Consider the following 23,312-nt stretch of genomic DNA (forward strand, 5'->3'; position numbering starts at 1 on the left):
TAGAAGAACAAAAGTATTGGAATCAAAATACCAAATACCAAAAGTAGAAAGTACTCATTATGCAGAATGTCCCATTTCACAAGTTTTCAAATGTATGAAATGTCCAAAAATATTTTGAAAATAGCAGATCTACAAGCTCACAATGCGTCACGATGCAACGCAATATGAGCTTGTTGATCGGCCGAAAAGTATATAGGGCTGAAGTGGTTAATGCATGTTTTGTAATAATAATCTACAGAGTAACTATAGTAACAAAAGTTGTAATGAGGCACACACACACACACACACACACACACACACACACACACACACACACACACACACACACACACACACACACACACACACACACACACACACATGTTTGAATTTCCTCCCACGTGACAGTTTGATCACATGACCAATATGTTTGTAAAGACATTTGATGGTTTCAGCAGTGAGATGTAATGAGGCTTGGATTGATGTTTAATGAACATGAACAGCATTTTACCAGCAATGCTAAACACACACACACACACACACACACACACACACACACACACACACACACACACACACACACACACACACACACACACACACACACACACACACACACACACACACACACACACACCTCTGAAGTAACACTTTGATCACATGACGTGATGTTTCATCAGTGAGATGTAATGAGGCTTGGATTAGAGGAGCGTCTGTGAGTTCAGATTACAGAGGTTCCCGGTTTGATTCCTGACTCCTCCTGGCTTCATGTTGAAGTGTCCTTGAGCAAGGCACTGATCCCCTAACTGCTTCTGATGAGCAGGTTGGAAGAAAGCCTGGTATTCATTCTAAAACTGAGCCCTGTGATCCGGTTTAGAAAAAAGTAATACAAAACAATTGTGTTCTGGTGGTTGGTTCCGGTTGGTGTCACATTGTTGTTGTTCCCCACATAATGTGAATCAGTTTGTTTAGTATTTCTAGTCACGCTACGAGTTAGAATAAAAGATGAACATACCAAACCATTATTATACCAAAAGAAACTAAACGATTATACCAAACTAAACAAGTTTTAAACTAGGGGAATCATTTTGGAGGCGCACGGCGCTGGAGGTTCCGGTCGTGGGTTCCGGCCGCCTGATGACGTAAAGTTATTTCCACTCCAGACCGGACCAGAAACCTGAAAATGGTATTTGATCCCAGGCTACCTTTAACCACTCTGATGCTCCAAGATGTCACCTTTGACCTTTGACCAAGAATATGTGGTTGAGTTAGGAGGTCAAATGTGACTCCTTTGTGTGAGAATGTAGAACACCTTAGCTTATACATTATTAAAAGTAAATGAATAGACTAAATAGACTTTTACTGCACAGCCTTCCAATCCAATGGTCTCTGAGTTCTGTCCATAATTTATGAAGTGTTAAACACTGTGTAACACTGCTGTAGAACCATATGTGTGACATTCAGTTTATTTGGTGAGACTATTCTCTTACCAGACCTGAACAGTGTTTGTGTAAAGTTTGGTGTGGATTGGAACCCCCCACCCGTTGCCCTCCAACAGCAACTACATGAGAAACATTATTTATTTTATTACATTTTAAATAATCTGTAATCACTTCAATCTGAAGTGATGAACTTTAACCTTTAGCCTCCCATCATGTCTCATCTGAAAGCTTTTCATTAATTACAACATTTTACTTTGTTTCTTTCTTGTGTTTCTCTTCAACAGAATCAGAATCATCTTTATTGTCACATCACAGGTTAAAGGTGTAAAGAAGTGGGTGAAATTATGTTTTTAGCAGCTCCATCGTTTTAGTTATTTTCAGAAAGAGAAAGAAAAGAAGACGGGGGGGCAAGGAGAGAATAAGAGATTAATTAAACAAAAATATTTACATACTGTATGTACATGAGGAGACATAAGGTGCATAAGGTACAGTATGTATATGACACATAAGGCGCATAAGGTACAGTATGTGCATTAGGTTAGACATATGGTGCTTAAGGTACAGTATGTACATGAGGAGACATAAGGTGCATAAGGTACAACATGTATATGAGACATAAGGTACATAAGGTAGTATGTACACGAGGAGACATAAGGTGCATAAGGTACATTATGTACACAAGGTTAGACATAAGGTGCATAAGGTACAGTATACACATGAGATTAGACATAAGGTGCATAAGGTACAGTATGTACATGAGGAGATATAAGGTGCATAAGCAGCTATATACCATACATGATTATGTGCAATAATACAGACTGTCGTCTTTCTGGAAACAGATGATGTAACATCATATCTTTAATCTGATTGGCTGATTCTTCTGAACTAAAGAACGAGTCCTCCTTCATTCTCTTTCAGACTCCAGAACTTCTCTTTCAGTAAACATTTGTTTATTCTGATCTGTTTATTCTCATCTGTTTATTCTCATCTATTAAATTCAGTTCAGTTTTGATCAGTGATGATGAAGATTACAGCCACCCTCCTCATCCTCTCCTCTGTACTTCATGTCAAAGCGATCCCAGGAAGTAAGTACATTATATTTATGTTATTATATAATATATACATTTATATCTACTGTTATTATATAAAAACAAATATGAACAATGCGATATACAAACAAATGACACGCACGCACGCACGCACGCACGCACGCACGCACGCACGCACGCACGCACGCACGCACGCGCGCACACACACACACACACACACACACACACACACACACACACACACACACACACACACACACACACACACCTTTTACTACCTACAATATTGAATCTTGAATGTTGGTCTAAATACATAAACATAGACCAATTATTTGTTTACTAACATTGAGCCTGGACGCACAGGTGATTGTTTCACGCAATCAATTCCCAACCTGTTTCGGGGTGCACTGGTTTCAGCACACCCCAACCCCCTCTTGTGTGTGTTGGCTAGTGAGACGCGTCCTAACGAGACCTGATATAATGGGTTTCGTTGCGCGCATACTGGCTGCACGCAGCCAGTATGACGTCGTCTGTTAAGGGGTCTATTAAAACAGATGTTAGGAACTGTTGTTGTGATATCATGAAATATGGAGAATATAATGAAAAATGTCATGAAAATGAGGGTTTTGTGCAGAGGGAGGAGGAGGGGCCTATTATAGAACCCTGGGGATTCCAGAAACCTCACATCTCCATATTTCATCATACAAGAGTGTTGCACACATATGGTTGTACATTTTATACCTCTTCCTAACTGCTGCTATGTAAAATATACTATTTTAACTGTTAAAGAAATGTTACACTGTGTGGGGTTTACTTTACTTATTTATTATTGTAAAGTATACTTTATTATTTATTGGTAAAATAATTTACTTAAAGTACCAAAAGTACAAGTATAGTCATTATGAAGAATATGAAGAATGTCCTGTTTCACAAGTTTTGTCTAAAACGTATTCATGAACATCTTTTGAAAATAGCAGATCTACAAGTTCACAATGCGTTGCTATGCAACACATTGTGAACTTCTAGATCTGCTGTTTTCAAATGGCCAAAATATATATAGGCCTAGGTCTGAAGTGGGTAATGTATGTTTTGTAATAATAATCAAAATCTACAAAGTAACCAGTAACTAAAGTTGTCAAATAATAGTAGTGGAGTAAAGGTACAATGTTTGTCTCTGAGATGTAGTGGAGTAAAAGTCCTGAAAATTTGAAATACTCAAGTAAAGTAAAGAATACCTCAAAATTGTACTTAAAAAATGTACTTAGTTACCGCTGCGCCGGGTGTGCGCGGTAAACACTGATCAAGGACGACACAGAGACGTCGGGTCCTGACGAGCGGACGCTGTGGTGGGCGGGGCGTGGAGACGTCGTCACTCTAGAAATCTGACATGATTTGATACCTGGGTTGTTGTGACATCGGGCGTGTTCGAAAATACAGCACTGAGCGCACTGGCCAATACAAACTAATAGGCGAGTGTGCTCCGGTGCGTAATTTCCGAACTAACCCATCATCATGAAATACATTTTTCCTTATTAATTACTTTCATAATAAAAATAAATAAATAAATACATAAAAACATTTGAATCTGTTTCAGTGTGAATAAAACGTTTGACAGGAAGATACTTTTAATATCCAACCTTTCACTTCATATAAGAACCAAACATGATTGTTTAACATGATGATTATGTGTTATTGTCACTGTGAAGAAGTTTGTTGTTGAATTTAATGTCATCTTTGTTTTATTTACAGTGTTCCATGAGCAGATTCTACTCCTTGGCTGTTCAGACACAGTTAAAGACCCATATAAAGAGTTCATGATAGCACTGGATGGTGAAGTGTTGTTCTACGCAGACTACAACAAAGGGAAGGAGGTGGAGCCTCAGCCTCCGTTTGTAGATCATATGAACATCCCAGGAGGTTATGCATATGATTTGGGTCAGCAGGACTTCTGCAAATCCCAGCTGGACACCGCTCGCACTGGCTTGAAGAAACCACCAGTGAAAGGTATAATACTATTAAAACAATCGTTATTAACTAGCAGACATCAATCATGTCAAAATCCAAGACAATACGATTATACAACAGTTACCATTATATAATAAAACATATCAAAATTAGGGCTGGAACTCTGGAACTTAATTAGAGGCTTTGTAATTAATTAATCAAAATTAATCGCTATTTTACCTGAGAACAGTGAGAAGCAATGTTTTTCAAATTGATTTTGGTATACGTCTTTAACTCAAGTACTGTACTTAAGTACAGTTTTGAGGTATTTGTACTTTACTCGAGTATTTCCAATTTCTAATACTTTTACTTCTACTTCACTACATCTCAGAGGCAAATATTGTACTTTTACTCCACTACAAATATTTGAAAACTTTAGTTACTAGTTACTTTGTAGATTTTGATTATTACAAAACATACCTTAAAGGGTAAGACCACTTTGGTAGAGGTTTGGGTTGTGTAGTTACCTTGCCATGATGTAACTCCAAAGGTGGGCAAGAAATCAAAAATAATTGCTCCATTGATTAGAAATTGATAATTCAAAATTTGCTCCTCATTGACTTACATTGTACGGTAAAACAGATCTCTAAGTCACTCTTTTAGCACATAAATGAACCCAAACATAGCTGATTCAGACAATATAGAGCATCACCAAACCCGGTATTGTTTGTTTTTTTAATAAAAATGTCAACTTCCTGTTGATTTTACTATTTGAAGATCTGGATCCGGATCCGCCGATCCAGTCGGGGTTTTCTACTTATTAAAAATGGCAAAATCAACAGGAATTTGACATTTTTATTTAAAAAAAAAACAGTTTTGGGTTTGGTGATGTTCTATATTGTCTGAATCAACTTTGTTTGCGTTCGTTTTTGTGCTAAAAGAGTGACTTTGAGAGCAGTTTTACCGTACAATGTAAGTCAATGAGGAGCATATTTTGAATTATCAATTTCTAATCAATGGAGCAATTATTTTTGATTTCTTGTCCACCTTTGGAGTTACATCATGGCAAGGTAACTACACAACCCAAACCTCTACCAAAGTGGTCTTGCCCTTTAACCACTGCAGCCCGTATTTTGAACTTGACTTAAAATTGTGAGTATTTATTTTCTACTTTGCAGTATTGATGCTTTTACTTACTTTTACTTAAACATTTGAGTACTTTTTCCATCGCTGAAGGCTGGTAGAGTGTGTTGTTACTGTTGTTTTAATGGTCGTTTAATTTATTAATTAATAAAAACAAAATGCATGCATGTGTGACCCGCACCTTATATTGTGCATCCCCCCAGCGCACCTGAACCTATTTTAGACTTTATTTAGTGATATATATGATATATATCACATAGTGATGTAGTGATATATATATATATATATATATATATATATATATAGGATATGTATCACTACATAAAGTAATATATGGCCGATGGGGGGCAGTTAGGGGCAGTTAGCCTAAAGTTTTTAACTAAAATTTTCAAATAATTGTAGTGGAGTAAAAGTACAATATTTGCCTCCGGGATGTAGTGGAGTAGAAGTAAAAGTGTAATACTCGAGTAAAGTACACATACCTCAAAATTGTACTTAAGTACAGTACTTGAGTACATGTACTTAAAGACGTATACCAAAATCCATTTGAAGGCTAGTGTTGATATTATACAGATGATAATAAAACTGAACATTAATGACATTTTTAATTGTCTATTTCCAGATGGATATGTGTACTATAAGGCTTCCCGCTGTGTGTTTAACTCCAGTGAGCTGAAGGACATACAGTACATACAGTCATTCAATTTCGATGGTGATGAGATCCTCAGGTGGGACAGTAGAGTAGATCAGTATGTTGGATACACTGAGTATGGTGTGAAGAACGCAGAGCGCCTCAATAAAGATCCTGGAGCACTGGCTGCGATGAGAGCAAACCGAGAGGCAAACTGCAAACCCAACATTGAGAACTACTACCCCCGTGTTCTGAACAAGAGAGGTGAGCTGATCTCAGAGCAACACTCAACACTCATCACCTCATAAACTATAACATGAAATCACATGATTCTATTCAGAGATGATTCATGGTGTTAATATTGATCATAATAATTATTACATATTTCTTTATCTGCTGAGAAACATTTCAGATCCTCTTGATTTATACTGTATCCTAACACACTGTCACACAGTGGAAATAGCAGATCTACAAGCTCACAGCATGTGGTGTCACCATCGTACACCAAGTATAAATGAAACATATAGATCTATTTCTGAGTGTTTTCACCCTCATATAATGACCTTCCTAAAACAGAGACACCAGGATTAATGTTTTTAAATTAACTTTAAAAAGAACCATGCAGGCTAAAACACACCTCTATACACTTCATTTCACCTCCTGATTTCATATTTTAATTATTGTCTTTACTAGTTTGTTTTGTATGCTTATAATCACTTTAGTAATATTTTACAGGATTATGTGTATTGTTTTTGTTTGTTTCTACTCTTCTTCATTTGAGCTATTTTCATAAAATGATATTGCTTGGTTTATTGTTGTTTATGTAAAGCACTGTGTAACTGTGAATTATTCAATATGTTTAGATTATATTATATAAATGAATTCTACATTGTAGAAAACTGTAGACTATTGGAGAATCTACAGTACTCTGATGCCATCTGGTGGCCAAAGACTGACATTTACAGTTACAGTTACAATGCAGGCATTTTTATCAGACTCTTAATCCAGAGTGATTTACAGTAAGCAAGGAAAACACAAGGTAATACATCAAATGCAGAGAAATAGTAATCTAGGATCATAGGTAAACCAAGAACCTATCATCAGTCTAAACCATTTGTTCTCAAAGTGGGGTCCGGGGACCCCCAGGGGTCCTTGGGGGGATTCCAGGGGATCCCCAGCAAAATGTGTTAATATAGCATCACAATCATTTTAACCACTTTAACCTTTTCTACTTTGGCTATTCAAAAATATCAGATATACAAGCTCATAGCGCGGCACCGAGTGCCGCGCTATGAGCTTGTATATCTGCTATTTTTGAAAAATCGTGAAAACTTGTGCAAATCTTTGAATATATATTTTTCAAAGCGAACATTTGTAACTCAAATCTTTGCTTCTGGGGGGTCCCTGGAACAAAATATTTTGCGATAGGGGTCCGCGGCCAAATACATATCATTTTGGGGGTCCTTGACATGAAAAAGTTTGAGAACCACTGGTCTAAACAGTATAATCTATCTATATATACATTTCTAAACCCAAAACCCCCCAAAAAAAACTGCCACTGTGTGGGACTAAACACAAAAACAACATATCAATGTCACTAACAAGACACGCCACAACGTGCAGAATTACTACGCGCAGTCTGTAGGCCACTTCATACTGCTCAGCACACATCTGCCCCCTCGCAGCATAATTAATTGCGGCCAACACAAACTCACAACATTACAGTCGGCCATGTTGTTCCTTAGCGTCATCGCCGACCACCGCCCAACGAGACCCAAGTGAGGTCAGACAACACACTCCATATTTGGGCATAGCTCCATTGGGAACATCTCCTATTATGGCTTTATATATCTACCTTACAATTGGAACCTGCGCCAGAACGGTTGTCAGTATGTCGGTTGTCAGTATGTACGTTGCATCACTCTTACTGTCTGTCTGAAACTTTACACTACATCATCACAACAAACCAACCTGTTACCAAGATGACGATGACGATGAGACGGTCGTCCCGAATATGGACACAACGCCAGTGTGACGTAATCTCACGACAGCATGACATCACATCCTACCTATAAATTCTAGGATGCCGTCAGATCGCACCAGTTCGACGGCTTCCATAGTGATAAATAGTAATCTACCTTACAATTTGAATCCAGTGTCGAATGTCCCCGTGTGTGTACGTTCCTGTCCCCGTGTGTGTAAGTTCCATCACTGTTATATCCATATATGGAGTTTCACATCAGCATGACGTCAGCACTGGATATCTCCAAATGACATGATGATCGCCGTGGGCAGTGGTGGAAAAAGTACTCAAATTATTTACTTAAGTAAAAGTACCAATACTGCACTATAAAAATACTCAATTACAAGTAAAAGTCCAGAATTAAATTTGGATGCCAGGTACCTCCACCAAGCTGAGCAGTGCTGACACCCTGGAGCACGACCAAGATGCAATGCGCTTCAACGTGGAATATCTAAACACCCTCTGCCCCCATGGATTTCCCAGGCACATCATCACCCTCAAGCCTGGCATGCCTTTGATGCTACTCCGCAACCTCAGCCCCAAAGACGGACTCTGCAATGGGACAAAACTCTTATTTCAGAGGACCCTCAACAACAAGCTGCTGCTGTGCAAAATAGCCGCCACGCAAAAGGAGGTCCTCATCCCTCGGATCAAGTTCATTCCTGATGCTGGACTTTTCACTTTTGACTGGGCCAGGCGACAGTTTCCAGTCCGCACTGCTTTCGCCACCACCATCAACAAATCACAAGGGCAAACACTTACAACAGTTGGGGTCTGGCTTCGATCCCCTGTCTTCACTCACGGACAGCTATATGTTGCCAGTTCCAGAACGGGTGACCCAGCAGCCCTGAAGTATGCCATACACCAGCAGGAAGACCACACTGCAAACGTCACTGAAAACGTGGTTTTCACAAAAGTGCTTCTTCCCCACTGAGGTAAGGCTGTTGCATTCTTCCATCTGTCATTTCGGATTGCTCTACATAACTAACAATGCCTACAACTTCACACAAACATCACTGTCTTCACTCTCACATGATCCATGGTGTACGTCTCACATTGCGTGCTTGACTCCTTCTCCTTTTCTCCCATTCTGCAGGCTCTGCCATGACAACCTGTGGACATGACGACGACGCCACTGTCTTTCACACCTTCTCATTCTTATCCACCTTTTACACAAATAAACTGCTCACTTCATCTCCTGCCATTTGGTCTATCTTTTAACATTCTACACCACTGCACACTGCTCACAGGTCTGCCATGCCAGGTGTGAGTAATCACAAAGTGGGTTTTGGTCATTGCAGAGGTCATGCACGTCACCTGTTTGTCAAGTGGGTATTTTCATAGCCTGGCGTGGATTTAGGGGAGCACAAAACTCTCTCTCACACTGTGAGGTGCCGGTAATGTGGCACTGCCAAGTGGACGCCGCGTCACGCTAGACGTTCGGGCCGCGTATAGCGGCCCGAACTTCTAGTATCATACAAATAAATAATATGTACATTGAAACTATCCAAACTATAGGATGGCAGGTCTACAATGAACCTGGCATCTGTCTACATCATTGGTTCTCAAAGTGGGGTCCGGGGACCCCCAGGGGTACTTGAGGGGGTTCCAGGGGTCCCCAGCTAAATGATGGATAGGAACCAAATGGACCCGTGTGGATCTGTAACTCTGAGAGTGTACAAATGCAACTAAATGGACCCGGAGCCAATGGAGGGAGAGGAGAACGGGGGAGAGGCGGGAAACATTAACATTTTTGCTGGTTGAAGACCAAGTGTGTTGCGGCTTTCTGAATCATTTGGATCTCATTTGGATGATTACAATTATTAATGATAATGACATTTTCCTATGACGGTTATATAATAATAATAATAATAATAATAATAATATTAATAATAATAATAATCTAATTTATCCAGTGGAGCCCAAAGTGAGACTGAAGTCAGAGACTCCCCCTCGTCGTGGTGAACACACTCACATGCTGAGGTGCAGCAGCTACGACTTCTATCCTCAAGTGATCCTGGTGACCTGGTGGATAGGTCAAGAACCTTTGACCTCTGGTCTCTCCTCTACTGCCGAGCTGTCTGATGGAGACTGGTACTACCAGTACCACTCCTACCTGGAGTACACACCCAGGTACACACCCAACAGACACCTATACATAGAAATACACACCTAATAGACACCGATACATATATTCTTTAAAAATAAATCAAGTGTTACTCACTTGCTGAAAATTGCCCATTAATTGGTAGGCTAATATTAAGTCACACACACACACACACACACACACACACACACACACACACACACACACACACACACACACACACACACACACACACACACACACACGATTGCTCCCGAGTCCCGTGTTTATCACCAGTCTACTCCAGACACAACTACGCAGAAAGCTCGTCGTCGTGCAAGCATGACGAACGCACACAGAGACCCGCGAGTGAGTGTGTTATACATGAATACACACACAGGAATACGCTATAACGTGCATATCTCGTTACTAAGTTTCTTCTGCCTTCCTATTTTTTCTGCAATGGGGAGGGAATAGTGGAATACACAATAAACACTAGAGCGGAGGAGAGCCCAGCGGGGCATTCACGCTCCTACACAAAAATAGTCAAACCTTTTTTTTTTCTCCAAAAAACTAAATAATAACAAAGATCAATGGATCAATGTGTTGAATCGCGGGGCGTTTCAGCGTGTAGATCGTCTACTTTCACAATCTGTCCTAATGTTAGTGCTAATTAACAGCTGCTCACTCACTGCCAGACCGGGCGGGGAGGAGGGGCCGCTTCAGCTCTGAGCAGATCCACATGGACACACATTCAACTTGAGGACACACGCACGTCATGATTATTTTAGGTGGAGAAAATATCAGTATAAGCTTGTCTTATTGCCTATAACGGTCTAGTGCTATGGTGCCTAATTGTAGTGTGTGTGTGTGTGTGTGTGTGTGTGTGTGTGTGTGTGTGTGTGTGTGTGTGAGTGTGTGTGTGTGTGTGTGTGTGTGTGTGTGTGTGTGTGTGTGTGTGTGTGTTACAGATCAGGAGAGATCATCACATGCATGGTGGAACATCCCAGTCTGACTGCGCCTATCAAGATGGACTGGGGTCAGTTACTGTAATCTACTGTATTCTACTGTAATCTACTGTAATGTGTTACACTACACTCTATTTTAAGGGTTCAAGGATTCTTCTCTTTTTGTAACTGAAGGTACATTTGTTTTGCAGAAAGGAAACACAGCAATCCAATTAAAAACAAGTCACAATAATAATACACACACCAGAAATAAAATACAAATATATTAAAACATCCTAAAAAAGTTACCATTCTAATAAGAAGGTCATGACAGGAGCCTCACCTACTTAAAGTGTCTTGTCTAGATGAGGTACATCATCTTAGTTTACTAATGGCTGCAGATACAGACATTTATAGAAATGATAGAATTTCCACATCAGGGTCAGAAGCTGCTGGAGTGAAGGGGCTGAAAGTGACTGTAAAGTATGAGAACAGTCCTGAGAGATGGAACTGGTCTTATATAAATGCTGCATTAATATCAATGGTAATGGTCTAGTGGTTAGAGTGTCTGCCCTAAGATTGAGAGGTTGGAGTTTGATCCCTGGCCGGGTCGTACCAAAGACTATCAAAGTGACCCAATGCCTCCCTGCTTGGCACTCAGCATCAAGGGTTGGGTTGGGGGGGGGTAAGTCTCTGTGACTAGAGTCACATCAAGGGTTGGGGGGGGGGGGTAAGTCTCTGTGACTAGAGTCACATCAAGGGTTGGGTTGGGGGGGGTAAGTCTCTGTGACTAGAGTCACATCAAGGGTTGGGTTGGGGGGGTAAGTCTCTGTGACTAGAGTCACATCAAGGGTTGGGTTGGGGGGGGTAAGTCTCTGTGACTAGAGTCACATCAAGGGTTGGGTTGGGGGGGGTAAGTCTCTGTGACTAGAGTCACATCAAGGGTTGGGGGGGGGGGGTAAGTCTCTGTGACTAGAGTCACATCAAGGGTTGGGGGGGGGGGGTAAGTCTCTGTGACTAGAGTCACATCAAGGGTTGGGGGGGGGGGGGGGGTAAGTCTCTGTGACTAGAGTCACATCAAGGGTTGGGTTGGGGGGGGGTAAGTCTCTGTGACTAGAATCACATCAAGCCGCTCCACGCTACAGAATCAAGAGATAGAACTAGTCACTCGAAAGCTAACAAGATGGCCGCCGCCGGTTTGGCTCGCAACGCGTCGCGGCAAACTTTTAAGTTATTTAAGCGCTTTTACGCGGATAAAGCAGCAAAATCGTTAGGGAAACCACGGGTAAGAACAACAGCACCCTCGTGGATTGCGATAGGACTTTTAATAGCATGCGTATGTTTGCTTCAGTCACGGCATCTCACGCTAAACAACAACAAGCTGAGAGAAAGCCTCTACTCACCAGCAGAGAGAAGCCAATTCCTACTGTTTTCTGGACTGTTGGAGAACGGTCACGCTAGGACTCCTTCCAAAAGTGAAGAGAGGGTTACATCTCGCTCCTATAGAGGCTGGGCCCAGGTTGCTGTGATTCTACTGCTAGCGGGCGACGTGGAACGGAACCCGGGGCCACAACCAACAACTCAGGCACCCCCAACACATGCTAATGTGGCTAGCAGGCTACAGAACAACAACATCCAGCAGCAGCCGGTGTGGCCACTAGCACCTGAAGCTGCAAACATTCTACTGGTATGGCTACATCTTCCTCCTCCGTTACTCCGATGTCTCATCATCATCGCAGGTATTCTGTTTGATGGCAGGAACCTGGCTGCGTTCCAGGCAGCATCAAACTCGTCAAACACCGGGTCGTTCCAGAGCGGTAGTACACTGGCTGATGGCAGGATTCCAGTGTCCGGGAGGACGCTGGCTGCGTTCCAGGCAGTGTCAAGCGAGGCGACCATGGAGACGTTCCAGAACGACGGAACAACGTTGTCTGATGGCAGGAATCCGGTGTCTGTGAGGACATCGGCTGCGTTCCAGGCAGCGTCAAACATCGGCAGGAGTATGGAGACGTTCCGGAGCGACGGTGCGGCGATGGCTGATGGCAGGAATCCGGTGTCTGGGAGGACACCGGCTGCGTTCCAGGCAGAGTCAAGCATCGGGAGGTGCATGGAGACGTTCCGGAGCGACGGAGCGGCGTTGCTTGATGGCAGGAATCCGGAGTCTAGGAGGACACCGGCTGCGTTCCAGGCAACGTCAAGCATCGAGAGGTCCAGCGCCAGCGGACCCTCACCCGAGACAAGACCACCGACAGTAACGGAGTTGGATTACAAGGCAGCATTCAGTAGAAAAGGTCTGCACTTTTTACACCTTAATGTGAGGAGCCTGTATTTTAAAATTGAAGAAATTAGGAAAATTGTAAAGCTATCTGAAGTAGGAATAATATGTTTTTCAGAAACCTGGCTCGACCCTAGCATTAATGATTCGGAAATAGCAATCATGAATTATAACATAGTGAGGAAAGACAGAAATCGTCAAGGGGGTGGAATATGTGTTTATGTACGCTCGGACATTTCCTTTAACCTCAGAGAAGATCTCATGAATGACCTGGAAATCGTATGGTTGGACATTTGTTTAACCAAAACAAAACCCATATTATTTGGGGCTTGTTACAGACCTCCAGATCAGACAGAGTTTTACAACTCATTGGACACAGTGTTATCCAACGTTGCTGATTCAATGGAGACTCTGATAATGGGGGACATGAACACAGATGTATCTAAACCTGCCCACCCTACCTTTAAAGGGTTTGAAAACTTGTGTAACTCCTTTGGTTTTAGACAATTAATAAAACAACCCACGAGAGTAAGTGAAACAACGAAATCCATCATTGATCTCATTCTAGTTTCAGATGTCACTAAGGTATCACAGAGTGGCACCATTGTGTATGGCATCAGCGATCACTTTGACATACTGTACAAGGAGAATAGAGAAGGTAAGATTTCATGCTCACAAGACTGTCCTTGCAAGGACTTTCAAAAATTATACAGCAGAAAAATTCATAGAGCAAATAGACAAGAAGGACTGGTCTCCAGGTTTAACATGTGGTTGTGTCAATAAAGCATGGGAAGCTTTTGGGAAGATCTTCCACCAAGCTATTGACTCAACCGCACCACTTAGGCAGGTGAGAATCAAACAGAGGTCCAGCCGCTGGTTCAATAATGACATTTTGGAGTCAATCAAGTCCAGAGAGAAAGCTCACAAGAGCTATTGTAAAACAAACACAGTAGAATATTTGGCCCTTTTTAGAGAGCTGAGGAATAAAACTCAGAGGCTCATTATTAGCACAAAACAGACTCACTATAAAGAACAAATAATAGAAAATAAAAGCAACACTCAAAAACTCTGGAAAACCCTAAAAGAACTAGGTGCAGGAGATAAAATCAAAAGCAATAAATGCAGTAATATAGGTCTTAAAATTAATGAAGAGATGGAATTCGATAAAAAATTGGTTGCAAATAAATTCAATGATTATTTCACAAATGTCGCAGCAGACCTGGTCTCCAAATTGCCATTGGCACCTGGGATTTATGACATAGACAGGGTCAGGGAGTTTTATGGGAAACAAGGAGTGTGTTCCAACTCATTCTCCCTGCAGAAGGTAGAGGTGGAGGTGGTCTATGAGATGCTGTCCAAGATCAATTGCGCTAAGGCCACAGGCCTGGATGGAATAGCTCCTCTCTTTTTAAGGGATGCTGCATTGCAGATAGCGCCCAGTATCACGCACATCTTCAACCTATCAATTGAACAGGGTGTCTTCCCCCATGACCTAAAAAAGGCCAAAATACTCCCCCTGTACAAAAAAGGAGCCAAAAATGACCCCGGTAACTATAGACCGGTGTCAGTTTTGGGTTCAGTGTCAAAAATATTTGAGAGGGTAATCAATGACCAACTAAACGAGTACTTAAATAGGAACAATCTAATGTACAAACTGCAATCAGGCTTTAGAAAGTCATACTCAACTGACACATGCTTACTATTCTTAACGGAACAAATTAGGAAAGAGGTTGATAGTGGGAAGCTGTGTGGAATGGTACTACTGGACTTACGGAGAGCATTCGACACGGTGAACCACAGTAGACTTCTCAACAAGCTTGAGGCCCTGGGGGCAGACAGGGCAGCATGCAAATGGTTTCAATCCTACCTAACGGACCGCGAACAGAGGGTAGAGGTAAATGGTATTTTGTCAGATTCAAGCTTCATGAAATGTGGTGTTCCACAGGGAAGCATTCTAGGCCCAGCACTGTTTTTGGTATACGTGAATGATATGACAGACGCCTGTAACTGTGATTTGTTCTTGTATGCTGATGATTCTGCTCTGCTGATGTCCCATAAGGAACAATCCACACTGGAGAGTTCCCTGAGTGAGGAATTGACAAAGGTTAATTCCTGGCTTATAGATAATAAGTTATCTTTACACACAGGGAAGTCGGAATCTATTCTATTTGGTTCTAAAATCAAATTAGGAAAGAGCCCTGATTTCAAGGTCAAATTAAATTCTGACTTCATTGAAGCTAAATCATCGGTGAAATACCTGGGTTGTATCTTGGAGGGTAACCTAGATGGCCGAAATATGGCCAGCAAGGTACTGAGCAAAGTCTCCGGACTGACTAAATTTCTGGCAAGAACAGCAAGGTACTTGGATAGGGAGACAAAACAGGTGGTAGCCAATTCTCTTATTATGTGCCATTTTGATTTTGCTTGTACATCTTGGTTCGAGGGCTTATTGAAATCCCTCAAATCAAAGCTACAGTCAGCTCAGAATAGACTGATCAGGGTCATTCTAGGGTTAGGACCCAGATCCCATATAGGTAGGAACCAGTTTAGAGAACTCAACTGGCTCCCAGTAGAATCCAGGGTAATCATGGCCAGATTGACCATGGTTCATAAGATAATATATGGAGAGGTCCCCATATTTTTAAAGACATGTTTTACTCAGAGAAGTGAAGTACACCATTTTTTCACCAGAGCCAGTGTAGCAGACGTGAGCCTTCCGGCTTTTAAAAGTAAAGTAGGCAGGGAATCATTTACTTACATAGGAGCCACACAGTGGAATGACCTCGAAAACAGTGTCAAACTGACAACAAATCTGAGGACTTTTAAATACAAAACTAAATCATGTCTATTAGAAAAGGTTCCCCTATAGAGGGTCATTAGACTAGGAAAGATAAGGTAGCACTTGTTTGTGTACTGTGTATGTTACTTGTGTTCCTGTATTGTTTGTATGTAAGTACAGTGAATGTTACTTGTGTTTTGTATTGTTGTGTAATGTGTACTGTGTCTGTACTGTGTATGTCACTTGTGTCTATGTAGCGTTACGTTAGTTACATGTGTTGTATTGTAAAGTATTTTTAACGTATTGATTGTTAATTGTAAGAGGACCTCAACGGAAATAAGTCTCAGGACTTTCTTGTGTTATCCTCGAACTGCGGTGACCATGTGGTGATGGCTTTTCAAATAAATCAAATCAAATCAAATCAAATAGGCTCCTCCCCCTATGGGTCACATGGCTCGGCGAGGCTTACTTACTTAACCCATTCAATCCAGGAACACATCTGTGTCATTTTAGATTTGAGCTATAACCATTATTTTATACTTTGGGATATTCATAAATAGCAGATGCTATTTTTTTTTTAAAGCAAACATTTGTAACTGTCAAATGTCTGTTTCAAAAATATCAGATCTGCTATTTCTGAATAGCCTAAGTATAAAATAATAGTTATAGCTCAAATCTATAATGACACAGATGATTCCATGTCAGAGTCAGTGAAGAACAAGGTGTTTTAATCTACTGTAATAATATAATTAATATAATATTTGTATTATCAGATGACTCCATGCCAGAGTCAGTGAAGAACAAGGTGGCCATGGGAGCATCAGGTCTGGTTCTGGGTCTGGTCTTGTTCCTGTCTGGATTCATCTACTTCCAGTGGAAGAAACGAGGTGATTAACATGTTTAATTAGCATGTTTAATGAACATGTTTAATTAATAAATCTACTAACAGTGGAAGAAATGAGGTCAGGTCAACAGAGGATCACATGACATGTGGAACCCTCACAGAAATGCAAACAAACAAACATGTAAAGCCACAACCTAAATTGGTTTATATTGGTTTAGAACCTTAACCGGTTTAGACCAGTTTAGACGACCTTGTTAGAGGTCAAAGTGTGTTCTATGTTGTCACATTTAGTCTTAAATAAGAGTCAAATGTTCACATTAGTTCTGTTGCAACATGTGACCCTGATGACTGAACCATAATGTTGTTGTGTTATTGTGTTGTGTGTACATTTATGCATTTAAGGAGAAATACACACAATACAGTACATGGGATGTATTTGTGTGTCTGTTTTAACTGTCTCTCTTCTTCTTCTATCAGGTCGTATTCTGGTGCCGACAACCAATGATGAGAATCTTTAGACTCCACCCACACACCCAGGTTCACTCCCTCTTTCTTTTTACTATACTTTTTTTATATATACATTCATACAGTTTTAATGTATAAAAGTGTATAAAACTAGAAAACATACACAAAACAACATGCTTGGGTAAGAAGTGAAACAACTAGCCTGGTAAACCATCCCGGTCGTGTGAATTCACATCATCATGTGTCTTCTGCTTAATTTCTTATAATAATGAATCTAATAATCAAATTTAATAATCAAATGATTTGTTGTATCAGACAACACTGATGACAATGTGGTCAGATGGGGGGGGGGTCCTCTTGGTGAACTGTGTAGTTTGGACCATTCATCATCAATCAAATATAAACATGTTTAACATGACGAAGGAGTTTAGATCCCATAGCCTGAGAGGACGTTCAGTGACTCAGTCAGGAAGTGAAGAGACGACACAATGCAGCCAATCTCTGAACCAATCATTTGAACACAACATTTCAGTGAACTGAACCCAATGATTCAGTTAATTGAAAACACTGATCATTCCATCACTAACAGGATCAAAGACAGAACCTTGTGGTCCAAAGGAGAGTGTTCTACCAACTGAGCTGCCCTTCCTACTAAGATACACTATTGACAAAGTATTGGTCAAATGTTGTTTGAATGGACTGAGTTGTTTCTACTTTGATGGTTACTGTAGTTGCAGGGAGGGTGCTGGGAGGTTAGGTTTTTAAGTAGTTTACTAATAACTTGTTACATCATTAACCGACTGTTTAACATGTTATGAATAACACATCATTTATTTAAACTAATAATTTATGAATGATTCATTTACTATTATAAGGGAAGGTTATTATAAAGTGTTAACATGTTCACACAGTTAATACATTCTGATTCTTATTGGTCTATTGTCTTTTCACAGAACACCTGGGTGTGAGAGGAAGAAATACATGTGTGTCCAATCAGCTTTTAAATAGTCGTAACAGCAGCACAATGATGACATCATCAACCTTTTAGGGTTAAGGTTAGGTTTAGGCATAGTTTTTGTGAATTTAAAGGTTAGTGTTAAGGTTAAGGTTAGGTTTATAGGCATAGTTTCTGTGAGGTTATGGTTAGGGTTAAGGTTAGGTTTATAGGCATAGTTTCTGTGAGGTTATGGTTAAGGTTAGGTTTAGGCATAGTGTTTGTGAGGTTAAAGGTTAAGGTTAGGTTTATAGGCATAGTTTCTGTGAGGTTATGGTTAGGGTTAAATTTAGGTTTAGGCATAGTGTTTGTGAAGTTAAAGGTTGGGGTAAGGTTTAACCCTTTTTTTGTTTCCCTGTGATGGGTGGACCTGATCCTCTAGGGTGGTCTGAGGTGTGGGTGTACCCAGGTCCACCCAAATTAAACAATGGTGGTCCGCCACAGTCTATGAAATTAATGGGAAACACTGATGACATGCAATCATTTATATTAAGTAATGATTTATATGTAATCACTAATCACGAGCAGGGGAGCAGATCTCATTACAACTCAGGAGGGAACCACAAAGAAGGAATCTTCACATCAATAATATCACCAACAGAGCTAATGCTAGGATGTTAAACTAACTAATAATGGTCACAATGATTACAGTTTGTCTGACATTTGGTATAAAAAACTAAACACCAAATCCATGTTCAATGCATGAAACAAACTATAATGTTATGATGTTATGATGTAAATAATCCATTATAGGTTGACATCACATGATTTAACAACAAACACATTAACATGCCTCCATGTTTAACTGCAGGACTTACAAACATTGATACTTTCACATTAATTCACATCATTTGAGATTTGATTTGATTTTGGTAAAAATATACGAGCAAAATCACAAAACAACTTAAACCTAGGATAACACATTAAAGCGTAATGAAACACTTGTTTCCAATGTGGTCCTGCAGCATAACAAGGACGTATGACATAAGATGTCATGTGTAGACGGGTGACAGTGTGAAGCAGGTCAGTCACTGTACGTCTGTGGGAGTTTTTTTTTTCTTTTGCGAGGTCAGGCATGTAGTGGGTAGTGGGATGTGTGATGCTTGTGTTTTCTGCCATGTAGTTGATTGATTTGGCCAGCATTGGTAATGCAAGACATGAGTTACAAGAATTTGTAGTTGTTACCTGATAAGAAGTTGTTTAGAATTTGTTATTACATTTGTAATGTTTACATTACAATTGATTGGGATTCTATTTCAATATTTAACTATTAAGAATTGGTACAGTAAAACATCTTGGTAATAAGCACAGATGGACTTGAGGTGTGGTACAAGAATCAATATATCAACCAATAACTCATACTAAATATCAACGTTTTTTTGTTTTGCTTTAAAAAAAAAAATCTTCAGTGGAATCAGCTTCTATTAAATATAGATTTTAAATAATATCATTTATTTAAAGATACTTTATTGGAGGAACATGTCAGACATGTCCCCTCCTTCCCCCCTGGGATCTGGGCCCCTGATCATCAATGGTTTGAAGTTCAGATGTTAGATTTTGGCTTTAATTTGCTTGGTTTGAATGGAATGTCACAATATCAATAAAGGAATAAGAAACATAATTGGGCCTCATGTTTTCTCTCCTGAACTTGAATACAACGTTTTATATGTTGAAAGAATTGTCCTCTTAATCCATGCCGTACGTTACATCTCTAGTAAAGGCTTGATACTTAGTTGCGTGTGGTGTCACACACTGAAGATGGCAGATCATCATACAAGCTCACAACGTGTCGCAGCACGATGCGCTGTGAGCTTGTAGATCGTCTATTTTCGCTGCACGACGCCACACGCAACGAAGCATATCAAGACAAGCCAAACCCGGCTGCACACATGTCCAGGCCAGTGGTCCGTCTTCATTTGAGAAAACTAAGTATTATATAGACTACTGTTCATTTATATCTTATGTCAAGTAGGGGTCTGTCTGTCTGTCTGTCTGTCTGTCTGTCTGTCTGAATTCAATTCAAAAGGCTTTATTGGTATGACATTCTGGGGAAGTGTTGCCAAAGCACAATTACAACTATATTATTACAACAAACAACGTAACAAAATACAATCAATGAAATGACATAAATAAAGGAGATGGTGTAAGTAAAACATGGTATACATCTGTGTCCTACTGGTTGTCCCTTTTCTTGTGACAGGAATCCACATATTTTGCAGCTAAAACTGCACATTCTTTCTGTTCCCCCAGAAGGAGTGTCATTTCTCCCTTTCTGTCATACTACGGAATTCAGGGCAGTTTATTTAGATTTTTTTTGTAAAGAACTCCTCCCTGATATTTGTGTAGTTTTTACTTTGTGTTAGGAAGTGTAATTCTGTCTCTACAGCTCCCTCATCACAATGACAGCACAGCCTCTCCTCTCTGGGCAGCCAGGTCTGTCTGTCTGTCTCCAGAGTTTCATGGCCACAGGGTCTCTGACCACAGGGTGACACCAGGGTGACACCAGGCACACATGACAAATTAGTGGGTGTTTGTTATTATTGTAAAGCTAAGGGACACTGAAAAAAGGAGTGTCCAGTCCTAATATCCAGTGGTGTAAAGTAACTAAGAAAATTTACTCAAGTACTGTAAATTAGTACACTTGAGGAATTTTCACTTTAACTGGATTATTTCCAATACTTTTACTCACTACATCTCAAGGAAAATATTGTACTCTTACTCCACTAATTTAGTTACTAGTTATTTTGCAGATATACGTCATTATATTACAAAACATACATTAACCACTTAAGCCCCATTTTATACACAGCCAATCTACAAGCTCACAATGCGTTGCGACTCGCAAGCTTGTAGATCTGCTGTTTTTAAACTCAATTTTTACTCAAGTAAATTTTGTATTCTGGACTTTTACTTGTAACAGAATATTTCTATATTGCAGTATTGGTACTTTTACTTAAGTAAATAATTTGAGTCCTTTCCCACCACTGTAAATCAGTGAGTTTATGTCATTATTGTAAAGCTAACGGACACTGGAAAAAGGAGTGTCCAGTCCTTAACCCATGAAGACCGGGAAAGCATCTGTGTGTCATTTTTCTTTGGCTAATGAAAAATAGCAGATCTACAAGCTCATAGCGCGCTATGAGCTTGTAGATCTGCTATTTTTTAAATAGCCCAAATAAATCTTAAAATGTCACACAGATGCGTTCCCGGTCTGAATGGGTTAAATCTGGCCAACTCACTCAGCCCAGTGGCTTTGCCTTTAGGACAGCAGAGGGCGCTCTTTGAAGCCTAAGACTGTTGATGCTAATCACCTGTATAACATAATAACTCCCCACAAGGTTCATTGTGCTGTTAAATATGTGAGGCAGAGGCGTGGCATAAAGTACAAAAGCTTTATTTGAAAACAACATTTTAGTCAACCAAATATCATCATTAATAAAAGAGATTACATCTAGTGGGATAAACGTACAGATTACCATTTTGGATGAACAAAGCAATATACTGTAGCCTACACATATGGGCCAATGCTGGGGGCATGGGTGGCAGTCTGACCGTCCAGGGCAGCGGCACCCCGATAAACCACAGCATGCATCAAACCAAACAAAAAATGAATTAACTACAAAAAATTAGCAACTAAAGTAAAAAGGGGGATTACCACTACCACTGGAGCGGCCATTACCTGTTCCCATCTTGGGTCCCCATGCAGCACCAGGCCTAAAAGGAGAACAGTACAAAGTTAGTGAGGACTCTGACTTACAACACAATATTAAAACAGTTCACATTGTAACTGTGTGACCGGGGGCTTCACGCAACATTAGAATATAATCATTAAAATAAGTCCACAACATGAGGTGTCGGTCAGTGGTGAAGTAGGTAAAACAGCAGCGTGTTCCTCTTCACCAAGCCCTTAACACAAGTGGCACATGTTAGCCTACCATTCAGCTGTTAACCTACCATTCAGCTGTTGGCCTACCATTCAGCTGTTGGCCTACCATTCAGCTGTTAGCCTACCATTCAGCTGTTGGCCTACCATTCAGCTGTTAGTCTACCATTCAGCTGTTGGCCTACCATTCAGCTGTTAACCTACCATTCAGCTGTTAGTCTACCATTCAGCTGTTAACCTACCATTCAGCTGTTAGTCTACCATTCAGCTGTTAACCTACCATTCAGCTGTTAACCTACCATTCAGCTGTTGGCCTACCATTCAGCTGTTAACCTACCATTCAGCTGTTAACCTACAATTCAGCGGTTAACCTACCATTCAGCTGTTAACCTACCTTTCAGCTGTTGGCCTACCATTCAATAGTGCTCATGTTAAAATCATTGCCACAACAAAAAGACAGAGGCAAACCTACCATGCATTCAAGGGCAAAGCGCACACCTCGCCATGCACACAGACACACCTCTGTGTGGCTCAGTCACCCACCACAGACCCAGCTGGGGGGGGGGGGGGGGGGGGGCGTGGGGGGACAGACAGCCGCACACAGGGACTAAAGAACATAACACAAACTGTCAAGTTTATGACCATAACTACTATACACTTCGGCACTTGCTGAACAATAGAGACATACCTGCCCTGATACATCGTGAAGAAGGAAGGACCCACACACGCCGTGGGCAAGCGTGGCTTAGCTGAAGCCCAACGAGCCAGCTTTGGTCAAAGAGACCAGTGTGAAGACACTCACACCAAACAAGAGGAGACACCTCCAGC

General features: G+C 40.7%; 2 protein-coding genes across 4 annotated transcripts in view; both read left to right on the plus strand.

The window, feature by feature from the left end:
• Window positions 1-10,974, plus strand: part of LOC311043223 (H-2 class II histocompatibility antigen, E-S beta chain-like) — a gene marked incomplete at its 3' end in the record, with an annotated part of 35,253 nt that extends 24,279 nt beyond the window's left edge. Inside the window, exons 2-5 of the mRNA XM_084054400.1 lie at window positions 4,220-4,474; window positions 6,180-6,452; window positions 10,128-10,305; window positions 10,965-10,974. Coding sequence (XP_083910526.1) covers window positions 4,220-4,474; window positions 6,180-6,452; window positions 10,128-10,305; window positions 10,965-10,974 — 716 coding nt within the window. The remainder of the gene's footprint in view (window positions 1-4,219; window positions 4,475-6,179; window positions 6,453-10,127; window positions 10,306-10,964) is intronic.
• Window positions 1-23,312, plus strand: part of LOC311044400 (H-2 class II histocompatibility antigen, E-S beta chain-like) — a 207,857-nt gene that overhangs the window by 88,950 nt on the left and 95,595 nt on the right. Inside the window, exons 5-9 of one of the 3 annotated variants that reach the window (XM_084055949.1) lie at window positions 11,269-11,336; window positions 17,072-17,185; window positions 17,620-17,679; window positions 18,561-18,708; window positions 18,762-18,807. In XM_084055949.1, the coding sequence (XP_083912075.1) occupies window positions 11,269-11,336; window positions 17,072-17,185; window positions 17,620-17,660 (223 nt within the window). In that variant the 3' untranslated portion in view covers window positions 17,661-17,679; window positions 18,561-18,708; window positions 18,762-18,807. Of the gene's footprint in view, window positions 1-11,268; window positions 11,337-17,071; window positions 17,186-17,619; window positions 17,680-18,560; window positions 18,863-23,312 lie in introns of those variants that run through there. The other 2 variants (XM_084055948.1, XM_084055947.1) reach the window with 2 other exon arrangements.

Source organism: Gymnoscopelus microlampas (genome assembly GCF_963454915.1).
Source record: "Gymnoscopelus microlampas genome assembly, chromosome: 4".
In the NCBI taxonomy this organism is placed as follows: domain Eukaryota; kingdom Metazoa; phylum Chordata; class Actinopteri; order Myctophiformes; family Myctophidae; genus Gymnoscopelus; species Gymnoscopelus microlampas.